The 12,842-nt window shown below is 54.7% G+C and overlaps 2 protein-coding genes across 2 annotated transcripts; one reads left to right on the forward strand and one right to left on the reverse strand.

Annotated features, from left to right (window-relative positions):
- Window positions 1-4,074: 4,074 nt before the first annotated feature.
- BKA78DRAFT_78591 (uncharacterized protein) lies at window positions 4,075-5,274 on the reverse strand. Its single transcript, XM_066893751.1, has 2 exons — window positions 4,760-5,274; window positions 4,075-4,564 (listed from the first exon to the last, which is right to left on the reverse strand). The coding sequence occupies exons 1-2, from the start codon at window positions 5,159-5,161 to the stop codon at window positions 4,256-4,258; spliced, it is 711 nt and encodes a 236-aa protein (XP_066747847.1). The 5' UTR covers window positions 5,162-5,274; the 3' UTR covers window positions 4,075-4,255.
- A 1,161-nt stretch (window positions 5,275-6,435) lies between these two features.
- Window positions 6,436-12,180, forward strand: BKA78DRAFT_349930 (uncharacterized protein; the record flags this gene model as incomplete). The annotated part of the gene is made up of 3 exons (XM_066890890.1): window positions 6,436-10,830; window positions 10,880-12,007; window positions 12,064-12,180. The coding sequence occupies 3 exons, from the start codon at window positions 6,436-6,438 to the stop codon at window positions 12,178-12,180; spliced, it is 5,640 nt and encodes a 1,879-aa protein (XP_066747848.1).
- Window positions 12,181-12,842: the final 662 nt, after the last annotated feature.

Genomic DNA, 12,842 nt, shown 5'->3' on the forward strand with positions numbered 1-12,842 from the left:
GACGACTTGGACGACTTGGAGTCGGTCAAGTCGGGCGGCGAGTCGGGAGCCGGGGACTGAGTTGCGGCGAATGAGTGCATGGTTGGTGGGAGCCTCGAGGCTGTTGTTGCAGGCATTGGTTTCAGGAGAGAGCGGAGTCGGGGGCGGCCGTGGTGGTTGGCGGCGGAGCCAGTGGCAGCGGAAAAGTGGAAGGGCAAGAACGAGAGTGGGTGGGAGGATTGCAAACGAGTGTGGCCGTCGGAGGGCTTTAGCGGGTAAAGGAAATCATGGTGTTGAGAAGAATCGGGCGTCGAGGATGCTAAAATGCTGGCGAGACTGGGCCAGGAGGAGTCGGAGTCGTCGCCTGCGAAACGGGGGGGATAGAGGTACAATGGGGCGTCTGTCGAGCAGGAAGTTGCGGGCATGGTGAAGGGGCACCCCCCGGTCGCTTCTCAGAGGGCGTAACCGCTTTCGGCGTCGAGGATCCTTAATAATGGCTGGCGAGCAAAAAGCACGGCCGCCGGTGAGATGGGGGCAGCGCGCGCGCAGGTCGACGGACGTGCAGGCGGAGCGAAGAGGGTCGAGAGCGTCGTCGAGAAGGGGCGAGGAAATTGCAGAAATTAATAGTACACTGAGCTACTACATGTACTTTGTCCTTTGTGTTGGCGGGCGGCACTTGAAGCTGGGAACGCGCTGCTAATCAAGACCCCCAAAAGCCGGGGGCAGGAAGAAGGAATAGAACAAGAGGCTGGGCTCACTGCTAAACCGAACCGCATGCGTACCGTCATCCATGAAGCTACACCTATCTACCAACGGCCTGCCCGCCAGGTACCCGGTAGCCGCCACCGCCCAGCCAATGCCCACGACTCATGATCAGTTATTCCAACAACACCACTCGCTCCAACAATGCGCAGTCGGCGCGCGACGTAGGACGCGCCTGTGCCAAGTTGGCGCGCAGCCAGCCGACGAAAGCGGCGTAGTTTGTCTGGCGCGGGCGAAACACTCGGTCAAAGGCACGGCACGCCAGCCTGCGAAAAAACAACCCATCAGCACGCCAAACGACAATCGAAACTTGGAACCGACGAAACAACTCACCATCGCCCGTGACGTCGGCTGACGTCGCACCGGTACGGGCCCCTCCGCTCTTCCTGCCTCCGCCTTTGCCTCCCCATCATCATGCCCGCCGCCAGCACGCACACGTCGTCGACCGTCTCTACAATCGTCATCCTCGCGTTAGCGCTGCTCTTCTCGTATCCATCGAACATCCTCCCACACTCCCCACTGCTGCTGATCACCCGCCGCGTGCGAAAAAACACGAGCAGTGATCAACCGCGCTAGCCTGGCGATCCAAATCCGCCCTCGACCAAAATATTCTGCAAAAGTGGACTTTTCAAAAAAAGGCTGCTTACTGATGAGAAGTTCATTGCTCCTGCGTCGGCCGCTTCCCGGCAGGCTCTTGACATATTCAAAGCTTCTTTGCGCTGCGTCCAGGAAGCATTGGAACAGATTTGCCAAAACCGTCGCCAATTCATTGAAGCACGTGTCGAGAAACATGCCGTGAAGCTGTATCTTCAACGCACTAATTGTCCATCATGCTATCATTAGCAAGCTTCTCCTAGCCACACTAAACCGCCCTGGATGACTTACTTGAGTGTCTTGCGGTGAAACGTCTGCCCTGGCAGTCTGGAGAATTCCACAGTCAAGCCATCTTGCACCTCTGCAATTGCGTCAGCCCCTGTCTCGACCACTGTGAAACAAACCTTACCGCGCCGGGTCTTTGGCTTTGCCTCCTTTCTAAGGTTGAGGCTCTCCGTGTCGATCATGGTGCCGCAAAAAGGGAAACTTGTCTTGAACGGCACCCTTGGCACTAGGGTCCCGTCTACAACCATGTCGAAATTCACTAGCGTCTTTTCCTTCTTGATGCCGACCCCATAGTCCGCATTGCCAGCGTACATGATTCGCAAAAACTGCTCGGCATGCTCGCGCCTTCTTGTGATGAGCAGGGAATCGTCAATCAAGCGGAGCAGCACGTCGTCGTCTGACAAGAAGCCGAGAAGCTTCATCTCCATGTCGGCGTAGAAAAAATTGCACAAGAGGCTGGAAAGGACGGATCCCTGCGGAATGCCCTGCTTCTGCCGATAGTACTTTTTACCAATCTTGACAATGTTGCGGTTGACGTGTTCAGCCAAAAGCTGGAGTATGGCATTCCTGCGCGGCGACTGTTCGACAACCATGTCTACAAACACCGTATTCGCACGGCCGAGACTCTTGTCACACTTTAGGCTGTCCTCGAAGCTGCATGTTTCACCAGCTGCCTTGCCTTTTGACACGTACTTCTTGACAGGCTTGACCGTCGATGAAACGTTACCCGAATATCTGTACGGCGCTGCCGGTTGTACTGCGCAATGTTTGGCAACGCGATACTCTTCCAGCCGCAGAATTTTCTCCACGAGCTCTACCAACTTTTTCTGGGGAATCGAGTCGAAGCAAGACTTGACGTCAATCTTTGCAAAATAGAGGGGGCTTTCTGCCAAGCCCCTTTCTTCTAGAGAGGTCCGAAACGCTTTGATGCGGGGGAAGATATCACCGACGGAGAACATGGACGAGCCAAGGAGATGCGGCTGTGCAGACTGTCGATCGCGAGTCAATATTTTGCAAACGAAACCGATTCCATGGTGGACCGAGTTGAGATTGTTCAGCAGGCGTCTTCACCTGCATCGCGGATACGGCTCCAGTCAACTTACCTTTTCAAAGTTCAACACATCGAAGACCGGCTTCAGAATGGAATTGTTGCTGCGACCAAGCATCGTTCTTCCGTTTACAGAAAATTGCATGCGCCTCCGCAGGTTGGTGATCGGCCGAGCCCCAAATCTTTTGGGCAGCAGCCTTACCTGACTGTATCCAAGTTGTGTCCTGGCTGGCAAACGAGACGGCGCTTTAGTCTTGACCTCTTCGAGCATGCTACCTTTGATGTTCGAAATGGCTGGCTCCGCGAGCATCTTCCAAACGTCATGACGAAAGTAATAAAGATGGTTCTTGTCGACGTTGGACTCGGTAACGTGGAAGTTGGAACGAATCAGGAGAATGAGGAATGAATCGAAGAGGTAGTAGATGAATTCTTGGAAAATTTCTCGTCGTTTGTCAAAGTCCGTCTTGGACATCTTCTCTCCAACAGGCACTTGGGGCGGACGAAGCCAGCCAATGTCAGAGATCTACAGATTTCAGCATCGAGTTCATTGCCCAACCGTTGAACATACCTTCATGTCCTGCAATACTTCGTGCAGTGTTAGGCTTTCATTACGGCGGATGCTCACAAATCTGTCGACATGCTTCAAGAAGATGCGCTTGTTGTGCTCTTGCACGTCGCCGTCTCCCCAAAACTGATTGGGAACAACATTCTTCATCACAGCCCGGCAAAATGCTGATACCTGAGAGGTTGAGGTTGCAAAGGTGGTAAAACAAACCTTGTCAATGGAGCTCGCGTTGATTGGCCTAGAAAGTGCGCGGTCGGGTAGAGTTGCTTTACTTGAGCTTGAAAGGCCATTGCTGTAGCCTTCTTCCACGGATGGAACCGTGGAATTCTTTGCAACGTCGAGCAAAGCAATGCCCTCCTGCGGCGCATCGAACAGACTGCTTGGGCAATAATGGCGCAGCAACTCGACGTACGCGCATCGATTGTGCAGCGTTCTCAGTCTACGAACGAGATCAATTGCTTGACCTCGGAGTCTCTTTGGAATCGCATCTCGTGCTTTGTCCGTGGCTGTGTCGAGCTTCGTAATCTTGCTCAGCCGGGCATATGCAATTTCTTTTTCTCGTAACGTGTAGTCTTTGAATGGATGAGATGTCTCCCTGTGGTCGGTCTTGGACGTGAAGACGTTGTGGAGGCCAAATTGCCGAGGAAAGATGTATTTCATCACATGAATTGTCTGCGCAAAGGACGCGTGATCCGGGAGCCTGTTGAAGACGTCTGCAAGACTTAGTCGGATTCGCAAAAGAAGAAGTACAGGTCGTACGGATATGGCGGAGCCCGAATCTCACTCGACCCCTCGCGTTCAAAGCTGCTCTCGCATACAAGATTCGGCTTCTGACAAATCTGATGGTTGTCAGGTTGTCCCTTGCTTTGCCTATCCGCTTAGCTCCCGCTTCGGCAGCAGGGTTGGAGGACTTGTCCTGCCCACAATGGTTTTGAAGAGCGCTGGCGGGAGTGGTTGGGTCAATGTCGGCCAGCGGCGTTCCTGTCGCGGTCTCAGACATGCGCCACATGTTTCCCGTCGTACTACTCACCGCTTAGCTGGTAGCAATTTCCACACGAGCCTTGTAGCACAATGAAAATTCCACAGCTCATCAAGAGCTCAATCATGAGAGAATCACCGCCGTGACCCAGGGCTACGAGCAGGTCGGACCACGGCGCGCCCTTGAGCGTCTCTACATGCTGATTATGGTGGAGAGAAGTGATGCCTGAAAACCCCGGCGGTGCATCACTCGTGGTGAAAGAAGCACATTGAAATCCATGGCACAGGAGATGTGGAGGACGCTTGTGGTTGGAGTACTTTTTAAACAACGAGCGGATGACGAAGTTCACAATCTAGAGCAGCTGTCAGAGGGAAGGCTTGAGGATGAAGCATGATTTGTTAGACGACGGGACGGTTCCGTCGCAGGGGGCATTTCATGTTTTCCCAGATGTTCAAACGGCTTCCGGAGCATGGGCTTCAAACAGGCCGAGGCGATCTTTTTCCTTGTACGAGCTGGGTTGAAGCAAGGCAGCATTATGCGGACTCACCTCCGACTGGAGCTCGGGATAGACGGTGCTCCCACTGCTTGATGAAGGAACATCTTGTGAAAACTGGTCCCAGTCGCGATTGAGAGCCGACTGTGCCTCTGGGGTGAGGGCTGGACCGCAACCGACCCAGGTGCCGTCGAGAAGCGCGCACAGGGCGGGCTCGTCGCCGTGGGTCAAGCCTAGGTGTGCAACTTTGCGGTGTTTTCGGTTGGACGTGGCGGCAAGCTTGACGAGTAGATACTGGCGCAAGGTGAGCACGGCGGGATAGAATTGTTGCAGGAGCGGATGTGCGACAGGGGGCGAGGGGGCCGTCTCGGTCGACGATGGGGCTGGGGCTGAGCGGCGCGTTGGGGAGGGCTGATCGTCGTCGTGGGCGCGGGTAGCCTTGCGCTTGGAGGTCATGGCATGGGTGTGGAAACTTGGAAATAATCGAGTGCCCAGCGCGTCGTGGTGCGGGTGTTTACGCGGTCGCCGGAGCAATTGTTGTTGCGTGGGCGCTAGGGTACCGGGCCTCAATGGTTGACCAGTTGGCGGACCGACGGCAATAGGGTCCTGTCAGTGTCAGGTCGCAAGACAGGGAGACAGGAAGAGAGGGTCAAAGGGGGAGAAAAAGGAGAAGAAGGGCGCTTCAGGAGGAGGTCGAAAGTGGCGCACCCTGGACACATGTGGAGTTGTGGGCTACCGCTTGCATGTGTTGGATTTGGAGCAGCTTGGCGCCACGGGGTTCCTGTGAGAGTATACGAGCAAAAGAGGAGGGAAAAAACCAGCAGGTAGTGTAGTAAATTCCACAGTCCAGACGTCAGGCCAGCTAAATTGTTCGTCATCTCACGCCCAATCTCGTGGCTGATTGGCCCGTTCTCACGCCCATCTCCCGCGTCCGCTCGCTGCGTTGCCCAGCAGCTGTCGTCCGTATGCGAGACTGACTGCTCCCTGTGCCTGTGCCTACGCCTACGCTGCGGTACGGTACGGTACCTTCTCTCTCCGCTCGCTCGCCGCTTTTTGCCGCTTGGCTGGACGACGAGTCCGTCTGTTCCTCTCCACCTACATCCTCTCATCATCCTCACCTCCCTCTCCTCCAACGTCTCCACTACTTGGACCTTACACTACCTGCGCACGTACTGCTTGCCGCCTTCCCGTCTCAGCTCATCCGTCGCCCGCGCAGCGCAGCGCAGCGCAGCCCCACTCGCGGCCAACGTCTTTTCTTGTGCCCTCGATTTGTCCAAGCACCTCCACGACAACGACCAAAACGTCTCTCGGGCCACGCCCATCAACCCAGACCTGGCTAGCCTGTCCGTCCGGCCGCAGTCGCCCGAAATCGATATACCGCTGCCGCTCGCCAGCATCGCACCGCCCGCCAGCCCTGGTCGTGAAACAACTCACACCTCCTGCTAGGCCACGCGGCTGCTGATTCGCTCCCTCTGCTGTGCGATTCCCTGAGCTCCACCATCATTTGCTTGCGCCCAGGACCACGACACACTCGCTTTACTCACTTACGCTCCTCCGCCCTCTCCATTGGCCCCGGTCTCGCTCAACCTCGACGGCCATTCTGCCCAACGCCGCACCCTTTGCTACGTAGCTGTCATCGCTCGCCTACACACCCTCCCGCCTTCCGAGCCACCCTGTCTCTGCCTGGAGCCCCCGGCGTCTGGCGTGGCCCGGCACGGAGACTATGAACGATGCAGGAAGAGGAGATCGAATCATGGCCGCCTTCGAGCTATCTCGAACAGACAGAAGAATGCCGAGCCGCCTATCTGTCGAATGGATCCCTACCCCACGACAACGACTCGCTTAATGCTCCGTCAGACGTCCGTGACCCAGACGACTTCTATCGTCAGGGTCCCTTCTTCTCTCCAACTTCGTCCTCTCAGTCGGACAACCTCGTCAACGGTGGCGCCATGGCCACCGTCTCTTCGCGCCCAAATCCTCCTCCCCACCGCGTCTCTCACGATACAAAAACGCCCTCTCCTGCCATCAGATCCGCGCGCCAGAACCTCCGTTCTGTCTCAAATCCCACTTCTTCAATACCTGTTGCGAATGGCTCCAACACGGGCGTCGTCTCTACAAACACCCATCGCCCTGCTGTCAAAAACCTCGTCAGCAAGTTCAACCAACCTGCGACGGCAAACGACGGCTCGGGACCCTCCAAGCTTCGCAAACCCGCTCCCACTTTCCGTCCGACACCTCGTCACGCTAGCTCGCCTGCGTCGACGCCATCTCACAAAGCTGCTTCTATACCTGAGAAAGACGTCAGTCAGACAAGCCCAGCCGGGTCTGCAAACACAGACCCGTCTACTGGCAGCAGTGTGTTGAACGGCGGAGTAAGCTCAAGAAGTACGCCCAAACGGGACGGGAAGCCACTATCGCGGCACCATACTTCAGAGTCGGTGAGCAGCATTCATTCGATTTCAAACTTTTCGGGACAGCCGCTTTTGTTTGGCGAATTGCCGCCAGACGCGCAAGCATCCGATTCTCCAGGATACGGAATCAACGCCGCAGCGCGTCATCGCAGTGGCTCATGGGATGGGGGCGCGCTTGGACCTGGGCCCCGGTTTCTAACCGCGCAGGATTATACTGCGTACGGGTCACCAGAGTCTTTTAAGACAGCTGAGACGACAATTCAGGACCGTCCTGTGTCAGCTTCAGCGCATCGGAAATCTAAGAGTGATCTGAGCGGCTTGCCCCTGTCACTTGCAACCGAGGCACAGATCAATGCGAACTCCATTGACCAGTACGATGAACAGATGTCCTCTTCAACGGAGCGAATTCGATCTCCTACTTTCTCCAAGATACCCCTTCCCACCTCCCGACGAACCTCTTTGACTTCCGAATCGAATCCGTCCCCTCTTCACTCCAGAGCGAACTCGAGAATGAGTGATCGCAGATATCAACCTGCGTCGCCATCACTGCACAAAGGATCCCAAGGAAAAGAAAATACGCCTTCGAGCGCTCACAGACATGGCACTGCGAAGAGGGGCTCAGTTGATGGACCGAAAGTTCCAGTTCAAGTCAAAGTCCCTCCATTGCCGTCCTCTCCTGTCCTCCGCAGTTCTCGACCCAGACAAACCGTGTCCTCCGCCTCAACCGCCGCCTCGAGGGCCAAAGCCTCTGAAAAGTCAAAAATTCCTAGCTCAACCTCGGGCTCAACACCTAAACATGCTGCGTCGTCGAAGTTGAAGACAAAAGAGCCGGGATGGACTCCTCGCATGAGCTGCGCTGGCCCGAGCATTGCTGATCGCCGTGCTGCTATCGAAAAATCGATGAGAGCTCGTGGAGTCAAGGCTCAGCCTCCGCGCGCCACCTCTAAAACGCGCGTGCAGGTGGAGTCTCGGCCCGTGAGCCCCACTTCACCAGCCCCAGATGCGCAGCCACAGCAGATACCAGAACCAGAAGAGACTGAGGACGGGAACCGAGAAGATGAAGCAGAGGTTGAGCCTAGAGGCAGAAGTCTTTCACTACAAACCACCGACATTCCACCACTCGCAGAAGAAGAAGAAGATCAACCTCCGCCGACGGCCGTTACAGAAATCGAGAACGACGAGTCGCCAGTATTGGGAGTTTTAGCTCCCCCTCTTGTCCCACAGCCAGAGTCGAAATTTGAAGACACGTCCACATCCGAGTCCGACTCTGACTTGTTGCAAACCAAGGCAGGAACAGACGAGCATGATGGTAATGAGGTCAACTCCGCTCATGGGCTCGCCATTGATGACAATTCCAACGTCCTCGATTCGGTGATGCACTTGCGCCAATCACGCGTGAGCAACACGCCAACCGAGTTCACTGATGAAAGCTCTTCCGAACAACAAAATACTGGCTCTATTGACATCATGCTTGGTCCGACGTCTTCTCTTGAGGATGCGCCGCCGGCATGGTCGATACAGGGTCCGACTTTGGAGGAGCATACCATCCGTTGGCAGGGCAACGAGCTGAGCAACAACCGGGAGTCTCTTGACGGCGATCGGTATTCTTCTGTTGCACCGGAAGATTCAACCGGTATGGCTGTGGGCAATAATATTTACGACCCTAGCGATGACCCGCGGTCTGCTGACTGGACCCCGCACATTCACCATCCTGCAGAGAACCGGTTTACACTGGATAGCGAGGGATATACCAAGGTTCGCGAGATACTTGATTCCTACCATGGATCCAGTCCTGTCACCCCGGAAATGGCCTATGGATTCCAGCAGCAGTTCCAAACTGTCTCTCCAAACCTTGCACATCTTCACACCGAATGGAGCTCTGCAGAAAAGACCCAACGCTTCTTATCTGAGCTACTTGGCGCCAGAGACCAAACCGACCGAAAGTCACCTTCTCCCGAGGAAACCCCGAAGCAGAGTAAGCGGCATCAGGTTAGATCTGACTTTCTTGACGAATACGAGCAGAGTCTGGCACCAGAAGGAGATTATAGCGGCACGGCGATAGTCTATAGCTCAACCAAGCTCTACTCCAAGCCTGAGGATGACGAGTCCGACGCGGACCCACACGATGCCATGGAGCCGCCCGCACCTCCACCGAAAGACTGGCGGTACTCTCCACTTCCCCGGCCCCCGGTCGAAACCCACGCGAGCAGCGGCGCGATCACTCCATTCGATACGGATTCCCGCTTGTCCAGCCCGTTCCAATCGGCATTACCGGAGAATCCCGCAAGAGATGGCCTTGGCCTCTCCTTCGACGGACGCTCAGCAAACGGCAAAAAGTCAAGAAATTCAAGTTCAAGTCGCAGCCCAGAAAAGTTCCACTCGCCGTCCTCGAGGGGAGTGAAAGACGCAGTTGGCGGCATGGCCTCTCCTGCGTCAACGCACGCACGCAGCCGACGATTCGTTTCAGACTCGCCGACCGCTGCGCAGGCTGAGGCCGGATTCACTCGGAGTACCTCCACGGACAGGACATCTGATTCTGGTGGAAGTGCCCTGACTCAGATGACCTCGCGTGTCCCTGGCAAGAGGTCTATCGACACAACGTCTGAATCCCCAGAGCATCTGAGCCCCGAAGTCGAAAAGCGCCTCAAACTTCGCCGGAACGTGGTAAAGGAACTCATTGACACTGAATTGTTCTACTTTCAAGACATGAAGGTTGTCGAGGATATTTACAAGGGCACTTCTTTCGCAATCCATGAAGTCACCGATGAGGACCGCCGCATTTTATTTGGAAACACCAACGAACTGGTCTCGTTTTCTCTCCAATTTCTCGACTCTCTTCGTCCTGCGGCCGAAGGTATCTACAAGATGAATCGTCATGGAAGATGGTCAAATATACGCCAAAGCGTTGGCACAAATAACAGCAACGCCACCGTGGATTCCAACGATGCCATGGATTCGCCGCTGAGCGAAGCTGCCGACAAACAGACACGCATCGGAGCGATATTCTTGGAGCAGCTCACGGATATGGAGCGCGTCTACAGCGTGTACGTGCAAAACCATAGTGCGGCCAATACACGTTTGTCGAAGATGCAAGAAAACAAGCAAGTCAACATTTGGCTTGCCGAATGCCACAAGTACGCGAGCGACATCACGACAGCCTGGGACTTGGACGCTCTCATTGTCAAGCCAACTCAAAGATTTCTCAAGTACTCCATGCTTCTCGATCAGATCATTCAAGCCACTCCCTCTGACCATCCCGACTACGACAACCTTAAAGCGGCGTTCGATGGAATGAAGTCAATGAGCGCGCGCATCAACGAGACCAAGGGCCGTAAAGAAATCGTTGAGAAGATTGTCACTCGCAAGCGGGAGAAATCGGATGGAGGATCCATGGCCTTTTCTCTAAAAGCGTTTGGACGCCGAACCGAAAAGATTAAGCAGCAGGTCGGTCTTGCGGACGCTGTCGATGACCAGGAGTACGACGCCATATCGCAAAAGTTTGGCGGCCATTTTTTCCAATTGCAGATCGTCATGCGAGACGTGGAAAAGTATCTCGAAGATTTGCAAAAGCTCGTTGACCAGAACAACATGGTTGCAAATGAGTTGGAGAGCTGGCTTGACATCAGCTTCCCCCTGCACATGGAGATTGAGAGCAAGTGGCGGCAGTATGTCATGGTTATCCGCGAAATCACTGCGTATGGATTGATCGCTCATGTGAGTATTCCCATCCCCATCTCAGGCGCCTCAACCTAATATACAGCAGCGAGATGAAGTTCGCAAATCGGTCATCAAGCCAATCCAGATTCTGTGGGAACTGCATGGGAAGCCGCAGAAGCTTATGCAAAAGCGCAAGAAGCGCCTTCCAGAGTATGCCAAGTTCAAGGTCGCCAAGGAAAACGGCACAACTATAGAGAAGAAGCTGAAGGAGGTGGCCGACGAGTTCGTCGCTATCAATGGCGCTCTGAAGGACGAACTTCCTCTGCTCTACTCCAAGACTAAAGTGCTCATTGAGAATTGCCAGAGAAACCTGATCGACTCACAGAAACGATGGTTCCAAATTTTCGCCACCAAGCTCACCCAGGTCTTGGCCATCAGCGAGGATATAGACAAACCGCCTCAAGACAACTCGGAGCTCGTTTCCATCTTCAATAGAGACCACCGGCGAGTCCAAGAGGAATTGGAACGGATAGAAGGAGTGATGCGCAACCTGCGCGAAATGGCGACCTTCTCCCCGGTTGCCACGTTCATGACCGATTCAGACTTTTCCATCAAACGACCCTCGACTTTTTCGAGCTCTCGGCGCACCCAGTCCGTTGCCAGTGACCAGTCAATCGTTGTTGGCTCGCCAGAAGCGGGTCAAAGCAAGCGCACCAGCGGCAACTTCAATCAAGTGCCCGAATTCGGAACTCCGCTCCTCTCAGAGCCCCCTCAGATGTCGCCGACTTCCTCAACCCCAGGACGGGTACGTACGGGTTCCACCATGTCTAGCCGCGACCACTCGGCTCCTCATTCTTTTGCTCTCCCTCCCGTTACTTCGGCCGCTCACTTTTCCCCAAGGCCGTCAACCTCGTCTGGTCGTAACGCGGACGCTCTACCCATGGGGTTTGGCCCTCGTCTGAGTTCAGAAAACGCAGATCAGGGGCGCACTTCGGGACAGTCCTCATTCTCGACTCAAACTGCGGTGTCACAACACACCCGGACTTCTTCCATCTTCTCGTCCGCGATGCCAATGTCGGAGTTTCCTCATGACCCTCGCGATGAGCTTCCAGATGCCGAAGTTGGACCCAAATCTGACAAAGTCCTGTTCCTCGCCGCAAGTCTTTTTGAATTCAATATTGCACATGATCGTCGCGAAGCCGGATTCCCCTACTTGGTATATGTGCCTGGCGAGGTAAGATTTTGAACCACGCGTTGACCGATGTTATCGACTAACGCGGGACCATCTAGGTTTTTGATGTCCTCGCAATGAGAGGCGAGCTTTGGCTTGCTAGAAATCAAGACGACCCCAATCGCACCGTTGGCTGGATCTGGGAGAAACATTTCGCGACCCTCTCCGAACAGTAACCCGCTGCCCTTTGGTTTCGATTGTCACAAAACTTTCGCTCGCTGGTGACTGTTTACGCCGTAATCACCAACACGCAAAGACACGAGTTTTCTTTTGTCACAGGACAACAGTTCATGGTCCCTCATGGTCATTCGGCATCACGGAGTCGGAGTTCAGACGGATCTGTGGACGGACGGTACCCATCATGCCATGGACAAACGGTCCATGGCCCAGGCGCATTGGAAATCATTCCATTCCTGCAATGTATAAAAAGCTGTTTTGGTTCTTGGCGGATTCTAGAAGTCTTGCATCTGCGCTCCTCGGCGGAGATTCATTTTCCTTCCTTCTCAACAGCGCCGGCGATTCCCCAATTCTGCTTCGATTTTGATTGCTTTTTTCTCCGTACAGCGCGGTGGGCAAGCTGCACGGACTGTTTGTCGGCATAATTTCCTCTTTTTGGCCTTTTTCCCACATGGCAGATTTTTTTCATTGCTTCAATCATTCGGGTTGAAGAGGCATATGGGTCGACTGGTCGGTCGCGAGGACTTGGGCTTCGGACTGTAGACGGCGTCCTTTCATGGTTTGACTTGTCAACCAAATGACGTGGGTTTCTTGAATAGCGACATGGGATCCGTAGTTGCAAGCATCTTGTTTCGAAGCGATAGTTTCTCGAGAGTGGCCT

This window comes from Phyllosticta capitalensis (assembly GCF_038381095.1).
Source record: "Phyllosticta capitalensis strain CBS 128856 chromosome Unknown BKA78scaffold_2, whole genome shotgun sequence".
Lineage (NCBI taxonomy): Eukaryota > Fungi > Ascomycota > Dothideomycetes > Botryosphaeriales > Phyllostictaceae > Phyllosticta > Phyllosticta capitalensis.